We start from the raw sequence: 26812 nt of genomic DNA, 5'->3' as shown, positions 1-26812 counted from the left end.
TAAGTTAATAAGTATCTAGTAATAGTCAACAAAATTTTTATTCATTTAAGGACATTGGACTCGCACATTTCAATAATATTTTTTTTATCGACAGTAAAAATCGAATTTTCTAAAGCATTTTGGAGATTTTCTATCATATTATCCATATTTCTGTCACCAGACGCCGAACATCTCTTGGCCATTTTATAAAATTTATTTTTATCGCAAAATTTGGGTGTTTCTTCTCTGAATATTTTCGGTTTAACATTAAATTCCTTCATTAAATAACAAGATTTCATAACGGATTCTTGAAGTTTAGTTTCCTCGAAAATATTCTGTTCATCTTTAGATATTTCTGTTGTTTTATCGTCATCTTCGTCGTCTGTAGTAACTATATCATGAAGAGTGTTACAAAAATCGTTAACATCTATAACGTCTTGTTTCAAATTACGATATCTATTTAAATGTTTTTCAGACACTTCTATTACGTCAGTTAAATCGTTTTTTTCAAAGCTTTGATCTGAATTTTGCTTTTTAAACGAATATTTCAAAGGTTTTATACTTTGTTTTTGATGATCACCAGAACAATCTTTTGTTAAAACATTTTCGAATGTCACCCGTTTTGGTTGCTCTTCACGAGGTGATATTGAAGATTTAGAAGAAGTTTCGTCAAGATCTTTGCCTGCTAAGAAATCTTCTATCGGCCTGGAATATTCCGAAGATTGACAGAATGGAGAAACTGTGGTCCGTTCAGATTTTTTGAGCAATAATTCTTCTTGTATTTGATTAAAATATTTTTCTACTGAATCCACAGATGTGACTTGAGGTGTTTTAATTGCATTCCTTTCACTATCAAAAGGTGATGATTCTATATCTTCTTTATTGTTTTCTTTGGTGTATTTTTCAAATTTTTTCGATATATCAGTATTAACGATGTCCTCAAGTTCTGATATGGCTACTTTTAAAGTTTGATCTATCTCTTCTTCTTCAGGTAACGATTTTCGTCGAAACATTTCGACGCTTTTTGAAAATTGAGTAAAAGTATCATTAACGCTTTTGTAGGTAACTTGTGGTTTTTTTAAATATTTTTTTTCCATTTCATGAAGTTTTTTTTGCATTGATTGTAATGCTGTTAAATATTTCTTCTGATGGCAACTTCGATGTCTGCTATATTTAACTTTATGGGTCGTTTGATATGGTTGTGATTTAATTGTTTGTGTTTGAACTTGTTTGGATTCGATCAATTTTTTTATTTGTTCCAATTGTTCATTAGCTACTTCTAATTCTCGATTAGTTATATCAAGAATAGTAGAGGTGGTTTGGTGGATTTCAACTTTAGGATCTTTTCTTAAAGAATGTTCCATTTCTGATAATTTTTTAACTAAACCATGTGCCGTTGTAGATACACCTTGTTCTTTAGTTTCAATTTTTTTCGCTGATTTAGTTTTCAATATTTTAGTAGGTGGTTTTTTCGGTTTTGGTTGGTTTTTCTTCGGGTTGAGTACCGCACTTTCAGATCCAAACCTCGGCATTTCCAATTGTATTGTTTTAATTTCAATTTTAGGTCGAGTTTCTACAATCGATTTACTATTTAGCGGTTTGCTATTTTGTTTGATATTATTGTTAAACAAGGGTCCGTAGATTCGTTGAAATTCCCTGAAATTATCTATACCATCTTTATTAGCTATTTTCAATTGGGTTTTTATCGGATGGATCTTGAAAAAATCACCAAGACTGTATCGTTCTTTGTTCATTTTATATTTCTTTTATTCATAATTGTGACGTTTTTTGGAGTTCCATCTTGACTAATTTGACAGTTTAATTTTGACAAATTTGGATGTTTAAGTGGTAAATAGAATGAACGCGAACATGACGCGCTCTAGACGTTCATAAAAATCAAAGTTAGTTATTCATTGGTTGATGACAACATGACAACATAAAGCTGAAAAACACACATTTTTAAAAATCAAATGTGACAAGATAACTTTTGAAGTTTAATAAATGATTTCAAAAATTGCAAATTTCGTCATTAAATCACACAAACAACAATTTTCCCATTGCAACACGTGTAACTAATATTTTTTTTTTTTTTTTCAGAAATAAAAGTTGGTCCAGATCACCATCACAATAACGTCATTGTTGGAGGTAAGTTGTGAAAACTTTTATCAACATATAAACAAAACTGTGAAGTTATATGTAACCGCCCATGACCAATAGGAACAACTTCCATAACGCTGTCATATTGACATATTAACCAAACAAACTCGCGAAAACTTGTGTTACCGCGCATGACCAATAGAAACCACGCTCAAAACGCCGCCATATTGTCATATTATCCAGTCAAACTCGCGCCAACTCAATAGTATAATAAAATATGAATATTTCACTCAATTTTTACAAATAATTTTCTTATTCCAACAAAAAATATCCCATCATCCATTGTTAGTCGATAAAAATGAAAAATTACTGTTAACTATAACATATGATTCGCGCACAATATGGCGGCGTTTTTTAAAATGCGCAAGTCAGAACGAAATTTCTCTTACTGAAAGAATACGCCTTGTCCTCTATTATATCAAACCGTTTTTGGAACGGAAATTACGTCACAAAAGATAAAGATATGAACATTGAGGACGTTTAATGACCTTAAAAATTACGTTACGTCAATTCCGGAAAAGTTGATATACCATGGATGTTCTGGGACGGAGTGACGTCACTTGGAGAAAATCGCGCGCAGGCGATAGGTGTCTCTGAATTAAATTGTATATATACGAGGTGTAGCATTTATCACGCCTAACTGCAGACATATGGTGGATACTCAACATATTATACAGGGTGTATCGAAAAAACTATCGATGTCAAAAAGGTATATTGAAGGTAAATTAAAAAAAAATTATATACGAGGTGTAGCATTTATTACGCATAATCGCAGACGATACGTACTTAACCACCCCCTTCTCGTGTTATATAGTGGGGTACAGAGAGGATAGGTACAACTTCCGTATCATGGCGGTGACGGAAGCGGATAGAGTTTGATATATAAGTTGGGTTGTAAGTGGGGACTCAAAATATACAGCCATGCATTGCGAAAATAAAAAAGGAGTGGAGTTATGAAAAAGTCATTCTGGACCTGGAATTGGACAAAAACGGATATCGAAACGAGAACATCGCATAAATGGTATATAGTTTGAAAAGAAATTACTTGAAATAAATCGGAGAGTTCGAAACGACACCTAGAACGAATCTTACCCAAACTAACAGAACCTAACCTAAAAAATTGTTAATCAAAACACTTTTTGAAAGAAAAAAAATATAGCAATACATTTTTTTCTGGTTTTATGAATGCTCATCGTATTCCATATCATAATTTATTACAATTTAATTATCAAATTCCTCTATTTATACACGGTGGCGCAAATACATGTCTACTATCATTTCGTAATAATAAAAAATTGTATACCAAAACCAAATTTAAAGTTGAGATTTTTAATGCACTAATTTTGTGAAAACAACATATGAAAGATGCGTTTATACATCATAAAAAAGTTTTCCATTGTAATGTGTCACAGCAACGCACGCGTGATCAGAAAACATTTATTTTCTCTAAGGACTCGGTGTGTCTCCATGTCGTACTTAAACTGGATGCTCTACAATATGGCGTCGTTGATACTACGGTAATCAATTTTATGCGCCACTCTGTATATTGTACAGGCGTACAGACTACTTCTATCTCGTTCTTTTTATTTGGAGCGTCATGCGCAAGTGTGGCGTCTGTAATAGCAACTTATTGTAACGAACTTTGTTTACGCATGATCCATTCACGATCATGCGCACTAGACTCGAAATATAAAAGACAGACGTATATGGGTCTGTACCGTAATGGTTAAGTCAATCTCCCTATCCGGGACACGAGATTTTATGTGAATTTGACCATATTTTACGTCATATTTTCTTTTCCACCTGGTTTATTCATGCAATTTCTATGTTGGAATAATTTATAAAATCCTGTGTTTATATATTATATGGCATACTTTACGAGATTTATTCTACGAAATTCTTTTACTTTTATTGTTGTTAAGAAAGTTATATTTATCGAATTTTACGTCTGTTTCCAAAACTTGAAAACAACTATTGTAATTTATACCATAGTGTAGAAAACTTTTACGATATGTACACGAGACACGACATAAAAGATTTTCGTTGTATATTACCCCAAATTTGAATTTAAAATCACAATTGTGCTTGAACAAAGTTTTTCAATGCAGACATTTTTTGTCAAGTGCCTCGAAAATATCTTTTTATGCAATTTCAAACTTATTTTTACTAATTCGTTCAATTTCAAATAAGGGGCTATCCATAAATTACGTCACAGGTTTTTAAGGGGGCGGAAGGAGGTCGACGAAATGTGACATTGTGTCACATTTCAAAATCTATTATAACCTAAATGTTAGAAAACTTTACGAAACCCTCAAAAACATGTACAACTATATCTGTATAAATATAATGTTACAAAAAAATCCTTAGACCGGCCCTGTCCACCCACTTTTTATAAATGGCGGACGCACCTCTGATGTTTCCTCTTAGATATTCTTATTATAGCGGGCGGTTTATTCACAGTATTTCTTCTAAATAATAAATATGAGACTGCATCATGCCGAACAGATGCTGAATCAAATATAAATGGTGTCACTTCATCCAAAATATTAAAATTAGATTTATTCAAAAATGAATCCTAATCTACGAAAATTTGCTGTTTTTGTTACTCATAGATTAAGTATATATCAACATTGTAAGGTAAATCTCAAATCTAAATCCAAAAGAGAAGGGTTAAAATTATTAGATGGAATATTTAGTACATCATAATGAACTTGTCAGGGAAAACAACCACGTAAATGATAAGGGTTAAAACCCACAATTTTACTAATCACTTTTTTAAACAACAGATGCCACTACATAAAATTAGATTTTAATAGTTGATAAAAGGCTTTTATGTTTAAGTTTGCAACTAACTATGTAAATACTTGGATATCAGATGTTGTCAAAAGTAGAAAATTTCGTTTTTATTTTTATATTGTGTGCATAATTATTTTTTTTTTGCTAAATCATATTCGTTTTAGATCGAAACCATAATACTTTTACCTAATTTCAAATTTTAATTTAGGAGTGAGTCAATATAATAGACGATTCAGCAAAAAAAACATTTGATTTGAATAAATAAATTGTAATTGAAAGTAATTACTTTCTAATCTAATCAATTATAACTCTTAGTTCCAATTTGCTGTATTTAATATAATTTTACGATTTCATTAGTAATAAGGAAAAAAATTACAACGTGGCAACGATGTAAAACGTATTGTATTATATTAAGATTTTTATCGTTTTCTCAGGTTTTGCAGAACCAGCTAGAGGTCATCGTTCTAGCGTAGCAATCTCAACGTCTTTAGCAAATCCGTGTATATTGGTGGTGTCTTCGATCATCGCCGAATTAATATGGAGGTGACAGCATTAAGAACTCAAAATAACTCAAAAACCGACGTGATACGAGGACGTTACAATACTTCTTAGGAACGTATATAAAAATTTTGTGTATAAAATTTGAATTTGAATAAAAAATGTGTGGTAGGTGTCGAATTTCCTACTGTCAATTAAAAATACCCCTTTTATAATAAAAAAAATGGATAATTTTGTTGTTTAGTGTGAGTAATGGTGTAGCTTTTTCAATTTTTGGCGGTTAAAAAGGTTAAATAAAAATTGAAAACTTAAAATGCAGTGTAGACTGAAAAAAATAAAGTTTTTTCCATTATTAATAGAGAAAATTATTCTAAAAATTTCATCTAATATCATTTATGTCCGCTACAAATTGTGAATGTGGTCAAGAAACTTCATTTATTGTTATGGACATCATTTCCACATTCATAACTATACCTGTCAAAGAATAGATCTGACAGATAACAGTTACTCAATGTAAATTCTCACTATTATATTTTTTCTATGTTCAAGACGATTCAGTACGTAAATTGCTGTTTACCTACTAGCACCAAGGCAATTTATATTTTAAAAGAAATAGTTGAGGTTATGTTGTATATAAATGTTAAATAATTAGAAATTTAATTTTGTTTTTAAACATTTTTTTACATACTTGATGAGTATTTTTCTCGTAATGTTATATTTATTTAAAAATAAAAGCGCTCAACTTTACCTAATAATATAATTATCACCTAATATCAAATTGGAAATTTATTAACATATCTATATATGTGGATATAATGTAATTTGAAACATATCTTCTCTTGTTCAATGTCTAATAACCAATTTTCTTTCCCTCTGCTATAAAAAATTATCTTCATATAGTCAATTCTTTTGTTATAAAAATTATTCGTTTTTTGTAATTATTAAAATAAAAAAATCGTAAACTAGAATATTGAATGCATTATGTATATATTGAGCTTTTAATACAGTGTGATTTTGAAAATGGTAAACTAAATTACGTTCACCTGATATATAGCATCATTATTATGTGCAAAATGATTCAAGTATCTGTACATGTACATAAAATTAATTTATAATGACACTGATTCAAATTTCTATTGTATTTAAAAAATTTTTCGGTAGAAGATTTTTGGTTTCACCCTAGTTTGTGATAGTGGGTTGATGCAAGCCTTAAAGGGATTAGTAAAAGGATGTAATTTTGAACCTATTTAAGCTTACTTTCTATTAAACCTTGAAAGTCCAGGGAAGATAGGAAGCATATCAGAAAAATTGGTAAGTTCTAGATATCGAGATTCTAGATTCAAAATTGGATCATTATTTGGCATTGTGGTCATTAAAAATCGAAAAATTAATATTTGCAATATTTTTATACATTTTGTTAATTTTTTCGTCGCTTTCAATATCAAAATGAGAAGTTTGAAAATCAAAATTCCAACATTTTTTTAGCCAATGCAACAACTATAAATTCCCCAATTTGTCTCTGAAAATTTTGGAATTTACATACAAAAACGAATCATTTGAATAAAAAAGCAATTTAAGATTATGATTTAAAACTTTTTTACAAAAAAAATTAAAAAAAATTGATGTTAGGATTTCTTCTCTTTATGCGCAAAACTTCAATTGCTTATTTTTTCCAAATTTTTCTCTTTTATATGTACTTTCCAAAAAAAATACATTCTTCAATGAATTTCAAATGCAGTTTTTGGTAAGGAAATCGAAACATTTATGGTCAAAAAAGTGTTGAAATTATCACAAATGCACCAAAAAAATGAACAAAAGAAAAAACAGCATCAAAAATATCATTTTTTTATGACCAAAAAAAAATAGGATGAACTCCAAAATTGTGTCATCAGTCAGCTTGTATATTTCAATTACTTAAAAAAAATTGTAGTTATTTGAATCATGTAATACGAAGTTTATAAGTAGTAATATTTTATAAATACGTAATTATAGTTGTTAAATTCTAGATTTCGGAAAGACTGGATCTACTAAAATTATTTTTGTAAATGTGAGTCAACTGTTGTTTATAATTATTTGTAAAAATCAATTTAAACGAAAATTTTATTAACATTCAATTATATTTAAGTCGTAAGTATTAAGATTAAAGTTGTGCCAAATCAAATGAAGGTGAATACATGTATAAATAAAGTTATGAATGTAATGTGACAATTTTATTTCTACCAACTCCAAATTCTATACTAAAGGTAAGTAAATAAATATTTCAATAGGTCGCTCTTCAATTGAAAGATATAATTTTGTTGTTAACAATTCTATAAATTTTACATTTCATATCTTCATTTACTATACAATTTAAAAAAAATGAGAAATTGAGAGAAAAATAAAAATTTTGTTTATTAACAACTTTGAGTTCATGGAACTAAGGTTATGTATGAGCTTACATTCAAATATACTTCTTTGTTAGGCTCTAATCACAGATCACCTATATTTAGATATGTAACCACAATGTTACTTGTAGATGTAAACCGAAATTAGTAATTTGACATCTGTCATCAAATTTAAAATTTATTTGATGCAAGCAAATTCCATTTTAAATCTATATTTTATGTGCTTCATACCACTACCAAAAAATAACAATTTTTTTGCATAAAAAGTTGTTGCTGACAATGATATGTAATGTAGCAAGCCTATTTTTCTTTCTATATTAATAGTAATTAAGATATTATACATATAAAGTTGAATCTTACTTCCCGTATTGTTTATATCCAATAACCATCTGGTAAATGTTCAAAATTTTTATGAGGATATGGAAATAAATGCATTGCATTGATAAAATCACATATAAAATATATTTATTCGCAGAACTTCACTAAATAAATATAAAAATTATCACTATAATCTGTAAAATATCAAAGAAACACAAAAAGCACAATGAATCAACAACCAAAATCAAATAAATTATCAAATTTACTTTTACGTCAATACTGCCAACTTGATTTCTGTTCATAATATAAGACCCAGTAAAATAAAAATAATTCACAAAAAAATATATATATATATACTATATTTCAAATTATTTAATATTATAATTAAACTACTATTTAAAATTATGTATCGTTTTGTTTAATTAAACAATACATTAGTTTATTGCCGTAACATAATTTAACTGTAAATCTTGCACTTTCGTTATACGTCATAGAATTTATAAAAAGAAGACTTGACACGTCAGTTTTAAGGTTATACGATCATGAAAACATATATTTTGATGTAAATAGTTAATTTAAGATATAACCATGGGTGATTATACTAATTCGAATCAACAAGACTATTATTGGCCGCAACAGCCTGCTCATGTGAATCAAGATTATTATGAACAAGATTATAATCAATTTCAAAATCAATATTTAGGTGAGTATTGAAAGCCTTATGAAAACATGAATAACAAATTACACTTTTTGTAGAATTCAACACAAATGCAGAATTCATTGATCAAAATTACGCAAATACCCCAATGCAAATGCTAATTCCTGAACCATACGATACCTTGGGTAAAGAAAGAGACGAATTTGATGAGCCTCCATTACTAGAAGAATTAGAAATATATCCAGATAGAATATTGGAAAAAATAATTGCTGTGTTGAATCCTTTGCGGGGTCACAGCCTTGCCGATGATGCAGAATACCTGACAAAAGATTCAGATTTAGTCGGGCCTATATTTTTTTGTCTACTTCTTGCTGCCACTCTATTTTTAGCTGGGAAAAGCGGATATATTTACGGAATCTCGATGATTTCCTGCATTTTGATGTACTTTTTGCTTAATTTAATGACTCCAGCTAGTGGAACTTTTAGTATAGCAACTGTTGGAAGCATTTTAGGCTATTGTTTAATCCCAATCGTCGCTCTCTCTAGCATAGGAATATTTTTCATACTTAATGGACCACTGGGATTAGTTTTAGCAATTTTAACAGTTATTTGGGCCACTTTATCAGCATCGAGATTGTTTGTTGCAGTGTCTGGTGATAAGGAACAACAACCTCTTATTGCTTACCCTTGTATGTTGGTTTACGGTGTTATTACATTGTTAGTACTCTTTTAATTCAACAAATTATGTTTAATTTATATTTTAAAGGCGTTGTGCTCAAAGAAATTTGTATTTGTAATATTGGCATAATTTTATTATTCTGTATTCAATTTAACTAATATTTATTTAAATTTATTCCTACCAAGATAGCGATTAGAATTAATAATTTTTAATAAATAAATTTATACTCGTAGTTCTTCTTTTTTAAAAAAATATCCACCACATACTACTCCCAAGGCTTAAGTTTTTCTTCATTATTCGTTCGTTGCAATAATCAATCTGTACAACCTGATCACAATAAAAATCGCTTTCTGCTCCGCGAACAACATTGCCGAACGCAGCTGATATGTCTATGCTCATATCAGTAATACATAACCTAAATTATCTTCTTATTCTGTGTTATTTAATAATAGGCCAAAATATTACAAATGAATGATTAATTCCTTTGATTTTATGTTTAAAAACTTATTCGTGAATTTCTAATAATCAAGAATGATTGACGAAGCCGATGCGTTATTAGACTTAGCCTCAATACTTGCCGATCCGCCTTTAATGAGAGATGTTTGTTCAGATTGCTAGTAAGTTAAATATTGATAACTAATTACTTGTAAAAATTGATTATGTAAATGATATTTCAGCCGTCCGTCAACAGTTTGTTATTGTAAATGGTTACCAGTTCCTCGTATGTACCCAAAGAGTCGAATAATATTATTACAACACCCAGCAGAAGAGAAGAGGTGCCTTAGGACAGCTACTATGTTAGAATTATCTCTACACCCGTCTAAATGCCTCGTTTTCAAAGGAAAGCGATTTCCAGGAAAATACAGTGTTTTAGAAGAAATTTTAAATACTCCAGATACAATTTTATTATATCCTAGTCGTACAGCAGTAGATATCCGTGACGTAGTTGTAAATGAAGTAAAATCGTACAATATAGTACTGATAGACGGTACTTGGCCTCAAGCTAAAGCAATTTACACCGGTAGTCCAATTTTACACTCCCTTAAACAAGTGAAAATTCTTGATAATGATACTAGTAATTACATAATCAGAACGCAACCCGCAGATGGTTGTTTGAGTACTATAGAAACTGCCGCGTTAACCTTGGGACTTTTAGAAAAAGACGATAGTTATAATGATAAGTTGTGTAAACCTCTTAAAGCAATGTGTGACTTTCAATTACAAAACGGTGCGGTATCTCATCAAAGTAAAGAATTTCGGATAAAAAATAACACTTATCCAAAGTTGATAGGAAAACGGCTGAATAAGATACTAAAGGATGCTGAATATATGAGAAACGACCGTGATTATAAATATAATGAATAAAAATAGAGTATAATAACACTAATTGTTAATAATAAATAACTATAAATTATTTTGACTCCTTTGAATACAAAGTAACCTTACACATGACCTACAATTTCTGGTTATCAGAGATTAATTCGTATTGGTGACTTCCTACAACTTTTTTAAAAATTTTGAAAGTACAATTGGTATTTTATATAGATATCACATCCAGGAATTTCAGGATACGTTGTACCATTATACAATACCATTATCAACAATTATACAATTTGGTCCTCCAAGCCGTGCATATATCGTTCATATCCGGCTCGAAGGACCAGAAAGTTTTATGGTAAATTTAGTTGTTATAAACAGTATGTTCAGCACGATTGGCATAGTCACGTGGTAATAAAATATGAATTCTTCCAAGCCTGTGATACGATCTGTTAAGACATTTTATTTTAAGTTGAATTTCTTCAACTTTTAAACCAGCATTATTATATATATTTATTAAATATTTTCGAACGCCCTCCAATTTTTTTAATCGATAAAACATCACTTCTATAAATACTTTAATAGAAATAAAACTACTAAAATTGAAAAATTACTTTATTGTCCCTTGTATATCTATCAAATGATCAAAAGTTCTAGTAGTTATATTCAATTCACAATACATTTCTGTCAACCCCCCGAATCCCATGAGACTCAATCCAGCCAAACCGAGATAGGTGTGCATGGGATCCGGAACCACATTAACCCACTTAGAAAACCCACCGTATCTATCCTGAGTCATCAAAACATACTGATCGTTATTTTCGTTCTGGATAAATTCATAAGCATCTAAAATCTTCAACGCCCCACCAGTCCAAAACGAATAGCACGTATCGATGGGTTTATTAGGGCGGCCGTTGAAACCTCCGTCGAATCTATATAGTAACCATCGTCTCAAAGCTACGAATTGTGCTTTTGTCAGTCTATCCAAGTTTTTGCTTAACGCTAAACTGGCAACAGCACAAAAAGTCGAACCGCAATGTGATTCTAGTTCGGGACCTTGACCAATTCCTCCATCGTATGACTGAAAATAAATTATAAAATACTACCAAATATATAGCCGTCTCAATGGAATCCTTTCCTGATTTTATTAGTCCTTTATTGATCAAAAATGAATCCTTATGGAATAAAATTAGTTTAAAAAAAATTGTGTTCTGTGTCATCTGTCAACTATTTGTTGGGCGTCATCAGTCAAATATGATGTGTTATGTGTCATCTATAATCCGTAATATTTTCTGTGATTATGCGTGCTGCGCAAATATAATCTGTCAATGTCTTCTGTCATTTTTAGCCCATCACAGTTTTTTAAAAAAATTTTGGCGTTATTCTTTGTTTATCTGTCAGTTGTTTGTTGTATGACATCTGTCAAATATAAAGAGTTCTGTCAGCTATAAACCATTATTTGTTCTGTGATCATGCGTCAATGTATTATGTGCCATGTGTCAAATCAAATGTGTTCTGAATTATCTTCAACCCATCATAGGTTCTGTGATCATTTATCAAATTTTCATCTGTAACTAGAGCACGCATTTTAAAGTAAACTATGACGCAATTCGAGAATATTTGACAGTTCTATGTATTTTAGAAAAGACATCGATTTTTTTTAAGGAAAATAGTAACTATAATTTAATAATGTTCATTATTCATCTAATCATTTATATACTTGGTGAATCAATTAAAAGATAATTTCACACGTCGTTTTTATAGGCAAACTATGACATCATTATACTGAACACTACACTAAGTGTTGGTGTAGTGGTAGTGTGAACAGTTTGTTCTGTATAAATATCACCAACAGTTCCAGACATTCCAACTTAGTTTTGATGTAATTAGGGAATTCTTGACTTTTATGTGTTTTACAATTAGAACATAACCTCACCCGCGTTTTTTAGTCAAACTATAATGTAATTCAAAAATACTTGACATTTTTAGTTATTTAGAAGAAATGTCATATTGTTTTGAAGAAAAATAGTGAAATAGACTATTATAATATCAACTGTTCATGAAATAATTGATATTCTTGATGAAACAATTAGAACTTAACCTCATGCAAGCTTTTTAGGCAAACTATGACGTAATTCGAGAAAAATTTGAAATTCTATGTATTTTATAGGAGTAGATCAATTTCATCAATGTCATCTACAATCTATCATATGTTCTGTGACTATCAGTCAGTTCTAATGTGTTCAATGTTATGTATAATCTATCAAATGTCAATTATGTGTCTCTATGAGCCATATTTTTTGTGATTATCTGCAATTATATGTTCTATGTCATCAGTATCACAAATGTCATGTTAATACCAGGGTGGAACTAAGCAAATTTTCCATCTCATACATCATACAATTTCAGAATTTATAAGTTATAAACTCTGTGTTAATTGCCAAATATATGATACTTACTATGCTATTTAAAATGAATTCAATCATTGATTCCATGTTTATACAACTCCAGTCGTCCAAGATGTAGCAGATGGAAGCAGCACAATACACGAACCTCATATCACTTTCTACCCCCTCTTTAGCGCCCTTAAATGAGCCATCGGGCTGCTGTAGTGTTTTTAAACCTTGAAAATCCCGCTATAGTCATCAAGATACTAAAACTGTAGTTTCACTTACTGTCCAAAATAGCTTGTTTATTAACCCTTTTCAAATCATCTCCAAGAATCAAAAGGGTCACTAAACAAGAATAAGTATTTGCTATATGAGCCCATTTGTAAATAGTGTTGTTCCCTGCTGTATTCAAAGTTGTCGATCCTTGGAACCCACTAACCAATTCTTGAAAAGTTACAGAATTATTTCATTAAATTATCATACTATACTACACCCTACCTTCTTCATTCACTACTTGTAATGAATAAATCCAATCTATAATTGACTTTCGACGTTCTTTAGGGATATTATGTATTTCTCCTAGAATATCTAAACCGGATACAGCAAAATACATAAGTACTGACCTGTAAATTGGTAGATAAATTTTGTTGTTGATGTTGTCCTCTATATATTACCTATTTGTGTCCATTGAGCTCTGGGACGAAGGCAATTTACCATTTAATATAAATAACAAATACTTTTTGTGCAGATTTGGTGCAAATTGATGTAAATTTTGTTTTTCCATTTTTCAATTTATGTATAAAAAAATATATTTGTATACTATACACACTCCGTCCGCGCCCCCATTATTATGACTTTGACAGATTTCTTCTTCTTATTTTCATCTTTTGGCTTCGTCAATAAAAATATCCTATATCTAAATTTATTTAGGAAGTATTTTTTTTTTACTGTATATACAATACTGACTTCTTTAGAAGATTTATAGATTTCATCATGTAAATATTAGGAAGATACTTATTATAACATATTACAAAATCAATTTTTAGTATAGTTCAGTAATCTTCTTTCATAATCGTACTACGGCCTCATTTTGTTAAGTCTATCAAAAATTCAATCACTATTGATAATATATGTACTTTACTATATTAACAGTACTGACTTCTTTATTCATGGATTTCATTTTATAGATATCTAGGAATTTCTCTTTCGCACTATAGTTCTAAGATCTTCTTTCATTAGCGTACCAGGACCTCGTCTGGTTATGTCTATAAATGATTTATTGACCTCTCATAGTATTTCATTGACAAATATTTTTCAATGTTTTCCGGTTGTCTTAAACTGCGATGAATACTTATTAAAGACAACACAAATTTCGATTATTGTTAGATATGTCAAACTAACCAAGAAAGTACATGTATTTTATGGACAGTGTAAAAAATTGACGAAATGTTTCACAAAGTTTATTCAAAATATAAAAAAAAAATTAGAAAATATAACAGTTGCTTGTAACTAATATATAATAATAATAGTGAAAACAATAATAGACGAAACTTGATAAATTTTTACAATATTAAATAGGTTTTTGAACATTTAAATATCTTAATATTTTATTTGATAATTCTAAAAATCTGGAATTCAAAAAATATAGGAAAATCTCATTTCATTCAGTAGAATGTTTGAAATGGGCAGTTTTTTGAAAGTTGTTTACATCGTTAAATATCCCCTGTATGTTAATCATAAATTTTACAGCATAAATTTTTTTCATAACTACAGAACCACTGTCGTTTACCAATATATAAGACCTATAAGAGAAATCCATAAAAGAGGGTTGACAGCAATAAAAATATAGGCAGAATGCTTTACAATCATTTCAAGTATAAATGTGTAACATGTTATTATATGTTTTATTTTGTAACAAAATTCGAATTTTCCTTTAATGATAATGTTAATTTCACTTGTTATCGAATTATTTATCTTTTTGGTATAATTAGAGCATATCGCTATTTTTTCGATAAAATAGGACATAATTGGAGAATACTCGATAGTTTCAGATGTTTTACAATAACAACATAACCTCGCACAAGTTTTCAAAGACAAACGATAACGTAGTTTTAGAATACTTGAGAGTTTTAGATGTTTTAGAAGGGAAGATCAAATTTTGAAAGAAAAATAGCAAAACAACCTACAATAATGTTAATTTTTCATCGAATTATTCATCTTTTTGGTGTAATTAGAGCATAACGCGATTTTTTCGATAAAATATTCCTCATAAACGATTAGTACATAACCTGAAAAGCAGTTTTTAAATGCAAACTATGATATAATCCAAGAATACTTGACAGTTTTAGATGTTTCACAATTAAATAATAACTTTACACACGTTTTTGGAAGGAATATCAATATTTTTAAGAAAAACGGTAAAATAAACCAAAATCTTAATTTTCCATAAAACTAATCATACTCTTATCAATATATACTCACTTTTTAGCAGACATGTTTTTCAAATCCATTTTCAAAAATACAGAAACAAACCTTCCATTGTCCGCAACTATAGGTACCTGCAAGTTCTTGTATTCCACATGAGAAGCAATTTTTTCAAACAAACGTTTTTTACACCCTACAAAACATATCAATATCTTCGTCTTCAAATTATACAATTCTTGCAACCTGCTATTGATCTCGAAAATCTCTTTTTCGGCTTCTGTATCATCCTCAAAACTAAAGCGAAGTAAAACATTTAGACAAAAACAGTTCAGGATTTTTTTTAATTCACTTACATGTCATAATGATAAAATATAATGATATAATAGAATCCCAGGAAATCTGAGGAATTCAAAATAGTTGTTTGAGAACATCTATAAGCCGTTACTGACCATACTGGTGAAATATCCCAATAAAATTGATCATTTCCAACAATTTTACGGGATTTTATTCCAATTATCTTCTCACTAAGGGCGTTATTCCCCCCTTCGACTAATTCGTCGATATTAGCATCGGATTTAGGGGTAAGTGAAAGGGGTTGTACTTTTTTCATTTTTCTTATAATAGGTGAAGAAGTTGAAGTATTAGTTTCAAGAAGCGGAGGTGGAGTTGTTGGTATTATCGGCAACTTTTTTAATAAACCAAGAGCCGAGTCGACAGAGTCATTGTCACTTACTTCTCTCATTTTCTCTATCGACATGTTCAAGTTACTCTAAAAAAAATTGTAAATTAAACCAAATCCCAAATGTTTATATCGAATATTGAAATTGTTTTATTTTCCTTAAATGTTATTCTTAAAGTCTTAAAATTTTATATTAAGCTATAATAAACTTACCATCTGGATAGAAAAATAGTGAAATAAATTTAGTTATTATTAATTTTTCACTAAATTATTAATATACTTGATAAAACGATGGAAAAGTTTCGAATTCGAAAATATTTGAAAGTTCTAAATGGTTTACAATTGGAACATAACCTCACAATGCATAATATGATTTAATCTTATAGTACTTGACAGTTTTCAGTTGTTTTATAAAATAAAATCAAATTTAAAATAATACATTCACATTGTTTTATTTGTTGGTATGATTATTCCTAATATTCCTATTTTTATTATATTTTATAGCATTGGTACATTTGTAGTTATCAAGCTGCTACCATTACATTACCCAGTGATACCAACATACATAAATGAGTATCAAAACAAAGTTGGCCGGATAAATACCTAAGTAAAGACCAAAAATAAAACTTATTAGAGAACAGAACAATATATATTCTAAAGAAATAAATTTCGATAACGTGAATTTTCTCTTGCGTTTTTTGGCAAACTATGATGTAATTCGATAATACTTGACAGTTCTAGATATTTTAGAAGAAAAAAACAAGTTTTTTAAAGAAAAATAGTTAAATAAATTTCGATCATACTAATTTTCTATCGAATTATCCAATTTCTTGGTAAAGCAATCAAAACATAACCTCACTCGCGTGGTTTTAGGCAAACTATGATGTAATCCGAGAATATTTGTTCAAATATGATCGATTTTTTATAGAAAACTTACCGTCTGATTCCCTTTACGCATTAATTTCGCATCATATTTGTTAAATCTCTTCAAGAAACTATCTTTTGAGTCAATATGAAAGAAATCAGAGATCGATTTATAAATGACACTATCTTCTATATCAACATCGTAATTTTTACTAGTTATTTTCTTGACATCAAAATTCTTTTTTGATTTCGTTTTAGAATAATTTTTTTTTGAATACGTCGATTTCTTTTTTACTTTGGGTTTATCTTTAACTAAACTAGATTTTTTTCTTTTGTTGACTGTTTCTGTTGATTTCTGCTTGCTACACTTAGATTCAGTAGCATCTTTTGAATTATTTCTACAAAATAAAAAGAAATAATGTGGAACACTTTATGAAAAACAACCCCAATTTTTAAATTTTTTGAAAAATGTTTAAAGAATAAGGATTTACGGAGCAAAAAATAATTTTTTATATTAAAAAAGGGGAATTAATGTTTTTTAATAAAATAAATTTACACAATGCAGTATTGAAACCTATGAAAGCTAAAACTCATGATTTATGTGGTTTATTCATATTTCGTATTGTTTGAAGTATTTTATAATTTTTTGTATTCCCACAATAAGCATGGAACAAAGGTACACCACTAGATTTATAAATCAGGTATCAAATAATAAATTTATTAATCAAAATTTAGAAATATGAAAACATAATTACTTAATAATTTTACAGAAATACAACTTTACTGAGGTTTTAAATTCATAAAAACAACTTTGAAAAACGCAAAATCCAAACCTTATTGTTTTAGAAAAGCATATTTGTATCTTAATTAAATATCCTCAAAGTGATTACAGAATGGAAAAAATTTAATTAATATTGTAATTACGACTGAAGTATCTTATAATTTACCTAATAAAATGAGAATTCAGTGAGAATAGTAAATAATCGTCTTTCCAAGATTAATCACATATAACGCACACACGAGCAATTTTTCAGTAATTTCTATTGATATATAACGCACACACTATTTATACATACCACATTTCATTTTCAACACGATTTTTAACTGAATCGTTTCTAATGTATACTATTAACATATAAACATTGGGTGCCATATTGTTTTTGTGGAAAAAGTGACATAAAACGATAGATTACCTAAATATACGAAGTAATTATATCACTGGGTAACAACTAAATTCTATGTTTCAAAATTAATATAACTTGTAATAACTAACATATTCATTCTTTTACTTAAGATTACAGTTGAAATTTAATACCTTATTATAGGTTTGGGAAAATACAAGTAAGCAAACATTAGCTTTATTAGGTTTATTCCAACCTGCTAATCGGGACCGTTCTTGGAACGGTTATTGGAAGCGTTTATAGATATTTTTTCGCAATCTCTGGCTATGCACGGTTCTTGTAACACTATTTGCTATCATCGAAGTATCGAAAAGACCGTCCTGGAAACGGTTCACAAACGATACCTAGGTCGGTTGGAAACGCAAAACAGAATCGTTCGTATAACGATAACCGCCCGGTTGGAACATTTAATCTCTATTGCGCAGAATCGTCACCGTACCAAGGACGGTTTTTTGATGGGTTGGAACGAACCTATTATAATTGCGGCGTCGATGTCGTATGTCAAGTGTGGATGTTCATGCAAAAAGTAAATAATGGATATATTCTTAGTAGATCAATACTATAAGATATATGGTAAAGAATGTATTTTTCGTATTTATCTAAATAATGTATTATTATTAATATAAGTAACAATTACTATTTTCTAGTGTAGTACCGAAGCTTCGGGGTGTTACGTTTTATTTTGACTTATTTTGCCTGTGGTGAAAGTGTGTTATTTAATTTTTAACGATATTTGATATATCGAATGAAATGTATTGATTCTTATATCGATACTAAATTATTCGATAACATCAGGTGGAAGTTGAATAGTATTGAGACGCGGTCATATTGTCGTGGTGGACAGATGTATATTCCGAAATATGGGGTTAAAGTTAAACACATGTTACAAGTAGATGCCATGCCGTTTGCTTGCAGAATTATACATGAATATATAAGTTATGAGATGTCAATTGTTGGAAAATCAGTCAAGATAAAAAAATCCATATATAAATAAACACGTGAGTAATATTTCACATTATATATGATATACTATGATTGTTGTATTAGGTAGGTTTTATAATTTATTTATAGTATTTTCTCGACTATTTTATAAACAATTACACTATAAGTTATTCTATTTACCTGTTAATTTCTTCGGTATCAATTCGCGCTCTCTTTGCCTGATTCTCCATATCCAAATTTTCTTTATCACAATTTTCTTGTTCTGAACAAATGAAAATATGCGATTCACTACCAAAATCGCCACTTTTCCTATTGATACCCACAGGAATTTCTTTTTGTTGTAATAAACTCGATCGATTTTTCGGAATCCCAAAAGTTTTATCTTTAGAAATTATTGAATCGCTTCTTTTACTATTATCAGCTATAGGTGAGCGTAATTTTTGTGGTTGTTGGGTTCCTACAACAACTTCCTTAGATAGGTGCGTTTCTGGAATTGATTTTTCTTCTAAACACAGCAAACAATTTGATAATGAAGACGTATCGTGTAATGAGACACTTTTGGGATCGTTTGAAGAAGATCTTCGTTTTCGTAAGATCTGAAACAAATCAAGACAATAAGTATTTTTTTTTCTTCAGTAAAAATTAATTCGGAACCTAAAAATATGAAAAATAAACACCAAAAATGTTTCTTTAAGTATACTATTGAAATATATATATCAAAAGTTATACACACCTTTCTATTTAGAGACAATTTCATCTGAAAAATTTCATCAGATCTATGTTGGTTCGAATTGTTCTGAAATAGAAATTTGAGTAACACAATTCACATACATAGAAATGTTATTTTTACCACTGTTGTTCTACCAAACGTCTTTGATAAGACGTCTGAAATGAGAAACTCTGTTTTAACAGATTTGGCTATTTCGAAATGTACAGTTAATTCTTTATCTAGAATCTGTTGGTAATCCCGATAGGAACTTAAAGTTGGTCGTTTTAATTCTATTGTGATTTTAACAGTGTTTGTAGATCTGAAAATAAGTTCTGTTGAAACCGACCGTTGTAGTGGCGGATTTACAGATTTGCCGCCTCCACTGACATCTAAAATTCGATACCTAAGTTCACAATTATTCAAATTACATTATTAAGTAATAAAATTTCAACTTGGGAACTAAGGTTTCATATAAGATCCTTGATTATTCTCTTTATCGCTTGGGGAATGTACTACCATCTTCGAAGCCGAATTATTTGCTCTGGTGGAACATAGTAATCTGCTCAATCAATAGAGCCAAAAAGCCATAACGACCTATATGGTGTGCTCTAGGCTAGTTCTGGAATTGCCAGAAAGTTCTTGAAAAACTGGTGAATGATAAATACAAGATCCATTTCGTTTGGGTTCCCGGTAACAAGAAAAACGACAAAGCGGACTCATTCGCCAGATCAGGAAGGGCCAATGGGCCCAGAACCCTTTCTTGGTGTAGCCAAAAGTGTTCCTATTATATCTCAACATCTGCTTGCTAGGCAAACTCTGCAGAGATGGATAGAGAAATGTGTGTCTCAACACATAGATGGGTGTACCTCTGGAAGAAGAAACTGTAGACCACGTATTCTGTGGGTACCCAGCGCTGTTCAAACACCTCGCAGCTTGCCTAAGTAAGTCCTCTTCTATCGCTACCATGCACACACTGAGAAGAGAACGGATCCACATTGTTCTCTGGCTAGTATGTAGGCTGGGATTAATTTGGGGCCAATACCTGTTCTTTTTGGCTCAAAATTAGCTGCCTTAAGTCTTCTGTTGGTTGTTCGACTTGAACATCAGTGAGTCTAAGAGATGTACTGACAATAAATCCATCATCGCTCTTGGATATGCATTTTCTTCTGGAACCGCGTCTTCAATAATAGTTACCAGTCTCTTGGTGCGGATCATTCTGGAACCAGCAGACTGACTCATATTCAGCGCACTGGACATTTCTTGTCTCACTATGTAGTATATTTCACAAAGCGTTTAGCAATTGCTCATAGGGAGACATTCAATGATTTTTTAAAATCTTGTAAATGGAAATAGAAAAATTTTGAACAAAATTTACCGCTACTGGAAATTTGCAGCCCTAGACTACAGCCTGCTAGTAAATCCATCACTAAGTTGAGCTCATATTTATTGTTATACTATCTTATGGATAAACATATAAGGAATATTAAAAAATTAAATCGTTTATTTTGTTTTTTCTTTCTTATTTTACTTACCTCTTGAAATCAACCCTTTTTACATCCTTTTTAAAAAATGTGATCAAATTCCAAACATTTTTTTTGCCATTTAGTGTACAGCCTTTAATATTGAGTGATTCTAACATAACATACCAACTTACAGCCCCGTCTACCATATTAAAATCTACCCATAATCCTTTGAGTTTATCCTAAATAAATTTGTCTTAGCAAAAATTTAATACCTAACGAATTTGTGCAATTATTGCTCACCTCTTGTTGGCAACAATGTATAGATCCAAGTACAACATTTTGGCAACAAATAGAAAATATTTTATTGCATTTTTCATTATAACTATTTAAAAATTCTCTTGTAGTTTCATCAAATGTTTCAATATTAATATTTAAAAATTCTTTTCTTAATTGTTCTGCTTCTGGTATTAATTCTTTCGATAGATTTTCTAACTCTTTTATATTAATTGTATGAAATATCACTTCTAATATTAAAGCTTGAAAATCATAATCTCCGTAAATGCCTAATACATCAAATAACTTGTGACTGAAATGTTTAGCCAAATTTAAAAGAGAAAATGATTTAATGGGCAGTTATTGATAAAACTAAACTAGAAGACACTAGATTTGAAATATCTACTTACATGTAAAATTTAGAACAACCAGCGTAAATCTTATTACTTATTCCATTAACATCACCTGGATTTAACGCACATAAACAGTTGTTAAGCAAGTGCAGTATTTCTTTTTTTATAGTCCATCTGGCAAAATCCTCAATTATAATATCATAAAAAAAAGTAGTATTGTCGAGTAGACCTAAAATTCTCGTTTTATCTCCCGATAAAAAATATTTCTAAAAAGTTAAAATTATACTATATTATGTTTGATAAAATATAATTACTTACGTTAATAGGTTCGAAAAAGTACCTGCTCGAACAAATTTCTTTATATAAATTTTTTAAATCCCACGTTACAGAGATAACAGTGTCTATATAAATTTTTAAGGATTCATTTAAGTGTTTTTCATCGTTAGCGGAATATATTGAATCCTGAATTTTTTTTAAACGATCACTGTTCATTTTTTGTCTTTAATGCGCATATTTCACGATTTTTTTAAAAAAATTTGATTGAAGTTGAAAACAATGTTTAGAACCGGCGGACAAAATAAATACTTGGGTAGTGTCTATTCATACGGCAATCGGATTATTAACTTTTTTTAATAGATACTCGTATTTTTTATCCTTGAGATGAATATTAAATTATGAAGTTATTTAAAGAACACAATATTCTTGTTTGTTCTCTAATATTTGAACAAATTGGATGATAAACTACTTTATTGTGAAAAAATTAATGTTATTTGGAATAATTTATTTCATGGTAATTGGTCTTGACTTCCGGTATTTTTTCTATAAAAATATGTTTAAAATGACGTGTAGAAATTGATGTGTTGACCTATTTCCGTCGTTATTTTGAATTAATTTTCAAAGAAAAAGACCTAAAATCTTGACGAATTACCACAAAAAACATATAAAAATGTCTGAGGAGTAATAAGTTAAAGAAAAAGATTTTTTTTTCTTCATATATAAGTGAGAAGTATTTGAAATGCAAATGTCAGTTAATTCTAATGTAGCATAATTTTTATTAATACGATGGTCGTATGATTAGCAGCAACCAAATACGTAACCTCTCGAAGAATACGTCAAAATATTATTTCTTCTTTTTTAACTCAACTTACAGTTCAGTTTCGTAAACATGGTATTGATTATGACAAAAAATCAAATAAAACTTCGTAAAAACACGAAAGATGAAATGATGATACCTTTAAATATAAAACGAAGCTAAGTTAAAATGAATCCAATATATTTTGAGTGATATTTTACGGCAGTCTTTAGATTCAGTAGGCGCAATATCCGTTGCTATAACAACAATCTAATTTACCTACTTGCTGTCAACAATTCACAACAAATCAATTTTCATGCTTCAGGTAAGTACCTAATAATTTTTAATTCATAAATAATAGATTTTTTAGTTAACTGTTAGGTTAGGTTAGGTTAATTACTTACTATTATTTTTATTGTCTTTTCAATGTTGCAAAATACATAGGCGCTTTCTCGAAATTACTCAAATGATTACGTGATTTCATTACTTTTCGGGTGTGTTTTAACAAATCCGTTTTGTTTTATATATTTTTTTGAATAAAAATCCCATAAAAAACGTTAGAAACTAGTGGAATGTAAACAACCTTGGCACATTTTTATCTATCAATGACCCAGACAAGGTGAACAGAGAAGCTCAATTCATGACTTAATAAGGGACTCTCTTTTATATTTTTTCATTTAAAGCTAATTTTCTAGCAATTTCGGTCATATTTCCTATGATAATTAAGAAGGAATTTTTCATTATTAGATTCGGTACTTTTTTCTCATGAAACGTGTACTTTTTTTGACTAGGTGTGTAACAAATCGATAAATATACAGTTTTTTTAAATGAAAAGTCTTCCTAGAATCAAATTCATCATTAAATATAACCTGTGTAGAACATAACCTTCCAGATTATTTTATACAGGACCGTATTATACTCGAAACTGTTTTTATTATCAAACATTTGCTGGATAAACATCGTTTTTAAAACTAGTTGCAAATTTTGATTTTTTTTCAACCAATATTTCGAAATTTCTTCCGCAAAATTGCTCGTATTTGTTCTCAGAATCTTTTGAAGATTTTAGTTCGTTTTACTTAACTTTATTTATATAAAAAAAGCATTTTACTAGTTAAAAAAGAAGACATGTAGCAAACTATAATGATATACAGGGATTGATACAAAATGTAGTGAATTATTAAAAATAAAATGAAAATTTTAAGACAAAATATGAACTAATCTCCTGACTACTAATACACTTAGGTTGAATCCATGGTTGGGATCACTTTAAACACATTGTACTAAATGTGGTGAATAAGGTGGATATTGACAAACAGATTTTTAGTGGCCAAAAACTAGTGGATAAAAAGCGAGTTTTGGTAGGATATGTTGTTATTATGAAGAATAAAGCAGTTAGTTCATTTTTATGGTCTCTTTCTACACATATTGTTTCCCAAATGTCTCAGTATCTCAATCGTCTGTTTAAACAATCAAAATTTTCCTTTTTTTGCAAATTTTTATCTGTTTTGAGACCGAACCAAACTGAATTTTTCATTCGTCGTATTTTTTGATCGTACCTCGTAAGATTACATCAAGAATAATTCATTTTTTCAACTTATTGTATCAATCTTTATGTTTTTCGACTAAATTACAATTTTTCAATGCTTCTAAATGTTCTTAATTTTATTTTTTTAAATTAGTGTATCCACTTTTATATTTCTCAACTTATTACATTATATTAACATATTTTGTTTATGCTCAGTATAATATCTTCTTTTTTATCTCGAGAGGTTATTATTTCCCTGTCAAACTTCTTCTTTTTTATATTGTTCATTTGGTCTACTGTAATCAAAATTAAAACATGGTGAATAATGTTTTATTATTAAATTAAAAACATTATTATCTATCTAGTTAGTAACAAAATGAAAAGTAATTTATATTAACGTTACGTTCGGTACTAAAATACGTGTCTGCGTTTATATGGTAGGGAGTGGACTCTACATGAATTCTTGTAGGCAATATTATGATGATCTTATTTTTCATTTTCGCTAGACGCGGTCTTGTTGGATGTTAGTATTTCAGTGTTGTTAGAGTGTGCACTGGGTTTAACTTCTTCGTGGAATTATTTTTAAACTTGTGGTTATTAATTTCTCGGATTTTTCCTTGTTATCAAGATAGTTTATAGAGTGATTAATTTAGTGTGGATTTCAATTAAAAAACTTTGGATAAATGGTAAATATTTTCGTTTTTAAAATATTAAAATATATTATTGTTAACGTGGAAACTATTCATATTTATTTTGATAAAAGACTAATATAAAATATGGTTAATAGTAGATTATGAATATAAACAAAAATTAGTATCTAAAATTTCATCTTGACGCCTGTTGATTTGATTCTTAACGTATTTTAGAAGCTGACAACTTGTTTTTTTTTACATTTATGTTTATTTATAAGTACTAAACTTCTTAAAAAGAGTTTCCGTTTGCCTATTTTATAGATTGATGTGGTGTGATGTTTACCACTTTTATTCTTTTACTGTTTCTTTCCCTCCAATTCGTTCTACTCAGTATTTTCAGGTGTTTTTACTACTTTTTTGTATATAATTTCTATTTTAGTACGCAGTATGATTTTTTTAAAACAGGACTTGTATTCGTATCTTTGTACTTTGATAAATTTTCCCTCCATATATATCTTTAGTTCGCTGTACACGAATACTCGGTATTGCAGTGTTGCCAGATGTATATTTCTTATGAAATATTGATTTAAATGTTATTAACTTGAATGTAATGAATAAGTACATTCTGCTTTTTTCCCTTTGTTTAGTTTATGAACAAAAATAAATTTAATTGTTTGAAATTACGCAGAAATACAATACACTCATCATCGGTAATAAAATTTAATTTGATTTAGATGGTGATTCATTGTTGAATGGTGTTTTGTGAACTATACCGATTGAAAACGAAATTAGTAATATTGAAAAGTAATTAGAGACGTCACCGCGTTCTGATTGGAGTTCGTAATATTGAATATACACTTAATTTATTTCAATTTATGATGTATATAATCATTTTTTTTATAAAAACTACCTTTGATGTATAAAAAAAATCATTTGACGGTAATTTGTAATACTTGGACTTGTAAAAGTTTGTCAATAGGACACTATTAAATATTATGACGTAATAAATTATAATTATAGAAATTTGAAAGATGTTTATGATATTACGCATAAAATATAAACCCGATGCTATGGATATCATAATATAAATAATATTTTACTGCATGTGCAATTTTAATATACAGTATGATTAATCGAAACTATCGGTAAAATATTTTGTAAGTAACAGCTTATTTGTTTATTATTCTTTAATTGTGAACTATTTTTTCGGTGTTTATGATTGAAGTTTAGTCCTTTGAGACTAAGAAGGTGCAGTGATTAATAATTTTACCACATCTTTTTGTGTAGTTCGTATACTAATTATTTTCGTTCGCGAAAATTCACACTTTTAAGTTTTAAAATGGGTGAAACCAAGAAAGTATCGGTTGAAATTCATGCATTAACCGCAAGTCTTCATAGTCTATGCAAAAGTAACCGTAGCATTGCAACAAACCAGAAGCTTTGAAAGGATTTTTTGATGGAAGGGCGTCGGGAGACTTGGTAAAATATAAAAAATGTTGTACGTTTCGTTGTGCACAGA

At 29.3% G+C, this 26812-nt stretch overlaps 7 protein-coding genes across 12 annotated transcripts in view; 4 read left to right on the top strand and 3 right to left on the bottom strand.

Annotated features, from left to right (window-relative positions):
* Window positions 1–7630, top strand: part of LOC130448437 (lachesin) — a 267958-nt gene extending 260328 nt beyond the window's left edge. The window contains exons 8-9 of the mRNA XM_056785822.1: window positions 2077–2124; window positions 5367–7630. Of these exons, the coding sequence (XP_056641800.1) occupies window positions 2077–2124; window positions 5367–5479 (161 nt within the window). The 3' untranslated portion in view covers window positions 5480–7630. The remainder of the gene's footprint in view (window positions 1–2076; window positions 2125–5366) is intronic.
* On the bottom strand, window positions 24–8365 carry LOC130448436 (uncharacterized). The gene is made up of 2 exons (XM_056785821.1): window positions 8175–8365; window positions 24–1921 (listed from the first exon to the last, which is right to left on the bottom strand). The coding sequence occupies exon 2, from the start codon at window positions 1731–1733 to the stop codon at window positions 42–44; it is 1692 nt and encodes a 563-aa protein (XP_056641799.1). The 5' UTR covers window positions 1734–1921; window positions 8175–8365; the 3' UTR covers window positions 24–41.
* A 263-nt stretch (window positions 8366–8628) lies between these two features.
* Window positions 8629–9702, top strand: LOC130448440 (protein YIPF7). Its single transcript, XM_056785825.1, has 2 exons — window positions 8629–8835; window positions 8889–9702. Exons 1-2 carry the CDS (start codon window positions 8721–8723, stop codon window positions 9521–9523), a joined length of 750 nt encoding a protein of 249 aa, XP_056641803.1. The 5' UTR covers window positions 8629–8720; the 3' UTR covers window positions 9524–9702.
* LOC130448439 (tRNA-uridine aminocarboxypropyltransferase 2) lies at window positions 9695–10883 on the top strand. Its single transcript, XM_056785824.1, has 2 exons — window positions 9695–10086; window positions 10147–10883. Exons 1-2 carry the CDS (start codon window positions 10001–10003, stop codon window positions 10832–10834), a joined length of 774 nt encoding a protein of 257 aa, XP_056641802.1. The 5' UTR covers window positions 9695–10000; the 3' UTR covers window positions 10835–10883.
* A 504-nt stretch (window positions 10884–11387) lies between these two features.
* Window positions 11388–14048, bottom strand: LOC130448438 (geranylgeranyl transferase type-1 subunit beta). The gene is made up of 5 exons (XM_056785823.1): window positions 13851–14048; window positions 13675–13799; window positions 13462–13620; window positions 13246–13409; window positions 11388–11867 (listed from the first exon to the last, which is right to left on the bottom strand). Exons 1-5 carry the CDS (start codon window positions 13958–13960, stop codon window positions 11397–11399), a joined length of 1029 nt encoding a protein of 342 aa, XP_056641801.1. The 5' UTR covers window positions 13961–14048; the 3' UTR covers window positions 11388–11396.
* A 572-nt stretch (window positions 14049–14620) lies between these two features.
* LOC130448432 (uncharacterized) lies at window positions 14621–22817 on the bottom strand. 2 transcript variants are annotated; one of them, XM_056785809.1, is made up of 11 exons: window positions 22383–22817; window positions 22122–22330; window positions 21739–22024; window positions 21508–21677; window positions 20117–20294; window positions 20000–20062; window positions 19447–19862; window positions 17217–17541; window positions 15954–16369; window positions 15658–15894; window positions 14621–14978 (listed from the first exon to the last, which is right to left on the bottom strand). In XM_056785809.1, the coding sequence occupies exons 1-11, from the start codon at window positions 22554–22556 to the stop codon at window positions 14837–14839; spliced, it is 2616 nt and encodes an 871-aa protein (XP_056641787.1). In that variant the 5' UTR covers window positions 22557–22817; the 3' UTR covers window positions 14621–14836. The 2 variants fall into 2 exon arrangements, with proteins under 2 accessions (XP_056641787.1, XP_056641788.1); XM_056785810.1 differs by having other exon boundaries at window positions 20120–20294; window positions 22383–22682.
* LOC130448435 (tumor necrosis factor alpha-induced protein 8-like protein) overlaps window positions 18825–26812 on the top strand; it is a 26096-nt gene continuing 18108 nt past the window's right edge. The window contains exons 1-2 of one of the 5 annotated variants that reach the window (XM_056785815.1): window positions 19123–19322; window positions 23215–23461. The gene's annotated coding sequence lies outside the window, so the exon portion shown is untranslated. Of the gene's footprint in view, window positions 19323–23214; window positions 23462–25176; window positions 25348–26812 lie in introns of those variants that run through there. The other 4 variants (XM_056785816.1, XM_056785818.1, XM_056785817.1 and 1 more) reach the window with 4 other exon arrangements.

This window comes from Diorhabda sublineata, chromosome 8 (assembly GCF_026230105.1).
Source record: "Diorhabda sublineata isolate icDioSubl1.1 chromosome 8, icDioSubl1.1, whole genome shotgun sequence".
Taxonomy (NCBI): Eukaryota; Metazoa; Arthropoda; class Insecta; order Coleoptera; family Chrysomelidae; genus Diorhabda; species Diorhabda sublineata.
This window is presented reverse-complemented; position numbering and strand designations above follow the sequence as displayed.

Bases quoted from the DNA above. Each gene is read 5' to 3' on its own strand.
- LOC130448436 (XM_056785821.1), bottom strand. From the start codon at position 1,733: ATGAACAAAGAACGATACAGTCTTGGTGATTTTTTCAAGATCCATCCG.
- LOC130448440 (XM_056785825.1), top strand. From the start codon at position 8,721: ATGGGTGATTATACTAATTCGAATCAACAAGACTATTATTGGCCGCAA. The intron at 8,836-8,888 runs GTGAGTATTGAA...CACTTTTTGTAG, and splicing joins ATTTCAAAATCAATATTTAG to AATTCAACACAAATGCAGAA.
- LOC130448439 (XM_056785824.1), top strand. From the start codon at position 10,001: ATGATTGACGAAGCCGATGCGTTATTAGACTTAGCCTCAATACTTGCC. The intron at 10,087-10,146 runs GTAAGTTAAATA...ATGATATTTCAG, and splicing joins GATGTTTGTTCAGATTGCTA to CCGTCCGTCAACAGTTTGTT.
- LOC130448438 (XM_056785823.1), bottom strand. From the start codon at position 13,960: ATGGAAAAACAAAATTTACATCAATTTGCACCAAATCTGCACAAAAAG. The intron at 13,800-13,850 runs GTAATATATAGA...ACCAATTTACAG, and splicing joins AGCTCAATGGACACAAATAG to GTCAGTACTTATGTATTTTG. The intron at 13,621-13,674 runs GTAGGGTGTAGT...TAACTTTTCAAG, and splicing joins ACAAGTAGTGAATGAAGAAG to AATTGGTTAGTGGGTTCCAA.
- LOC130448432 (XM_056785809.1), bottom strand. From the start codon at position 22,556: ATGAACAGTGATCGTTTAAAAAAAATTCAGGATTCAATATATTCCGCT. The intron at 22,025-22,121 runs GTAAGTAGATAT...TAAACATTTCAG, and splicing joins GGTTGTTCTAAATTTTACAT to TCACAAGTTATTTGATGTAT. The intron at 21,678-21,738 runs GTGAGCAATAAT...AAATTTATTTAG, and splicing joins TACATTGTTGCCAACAAGAG to GATAAACTCAAAGGATTATG.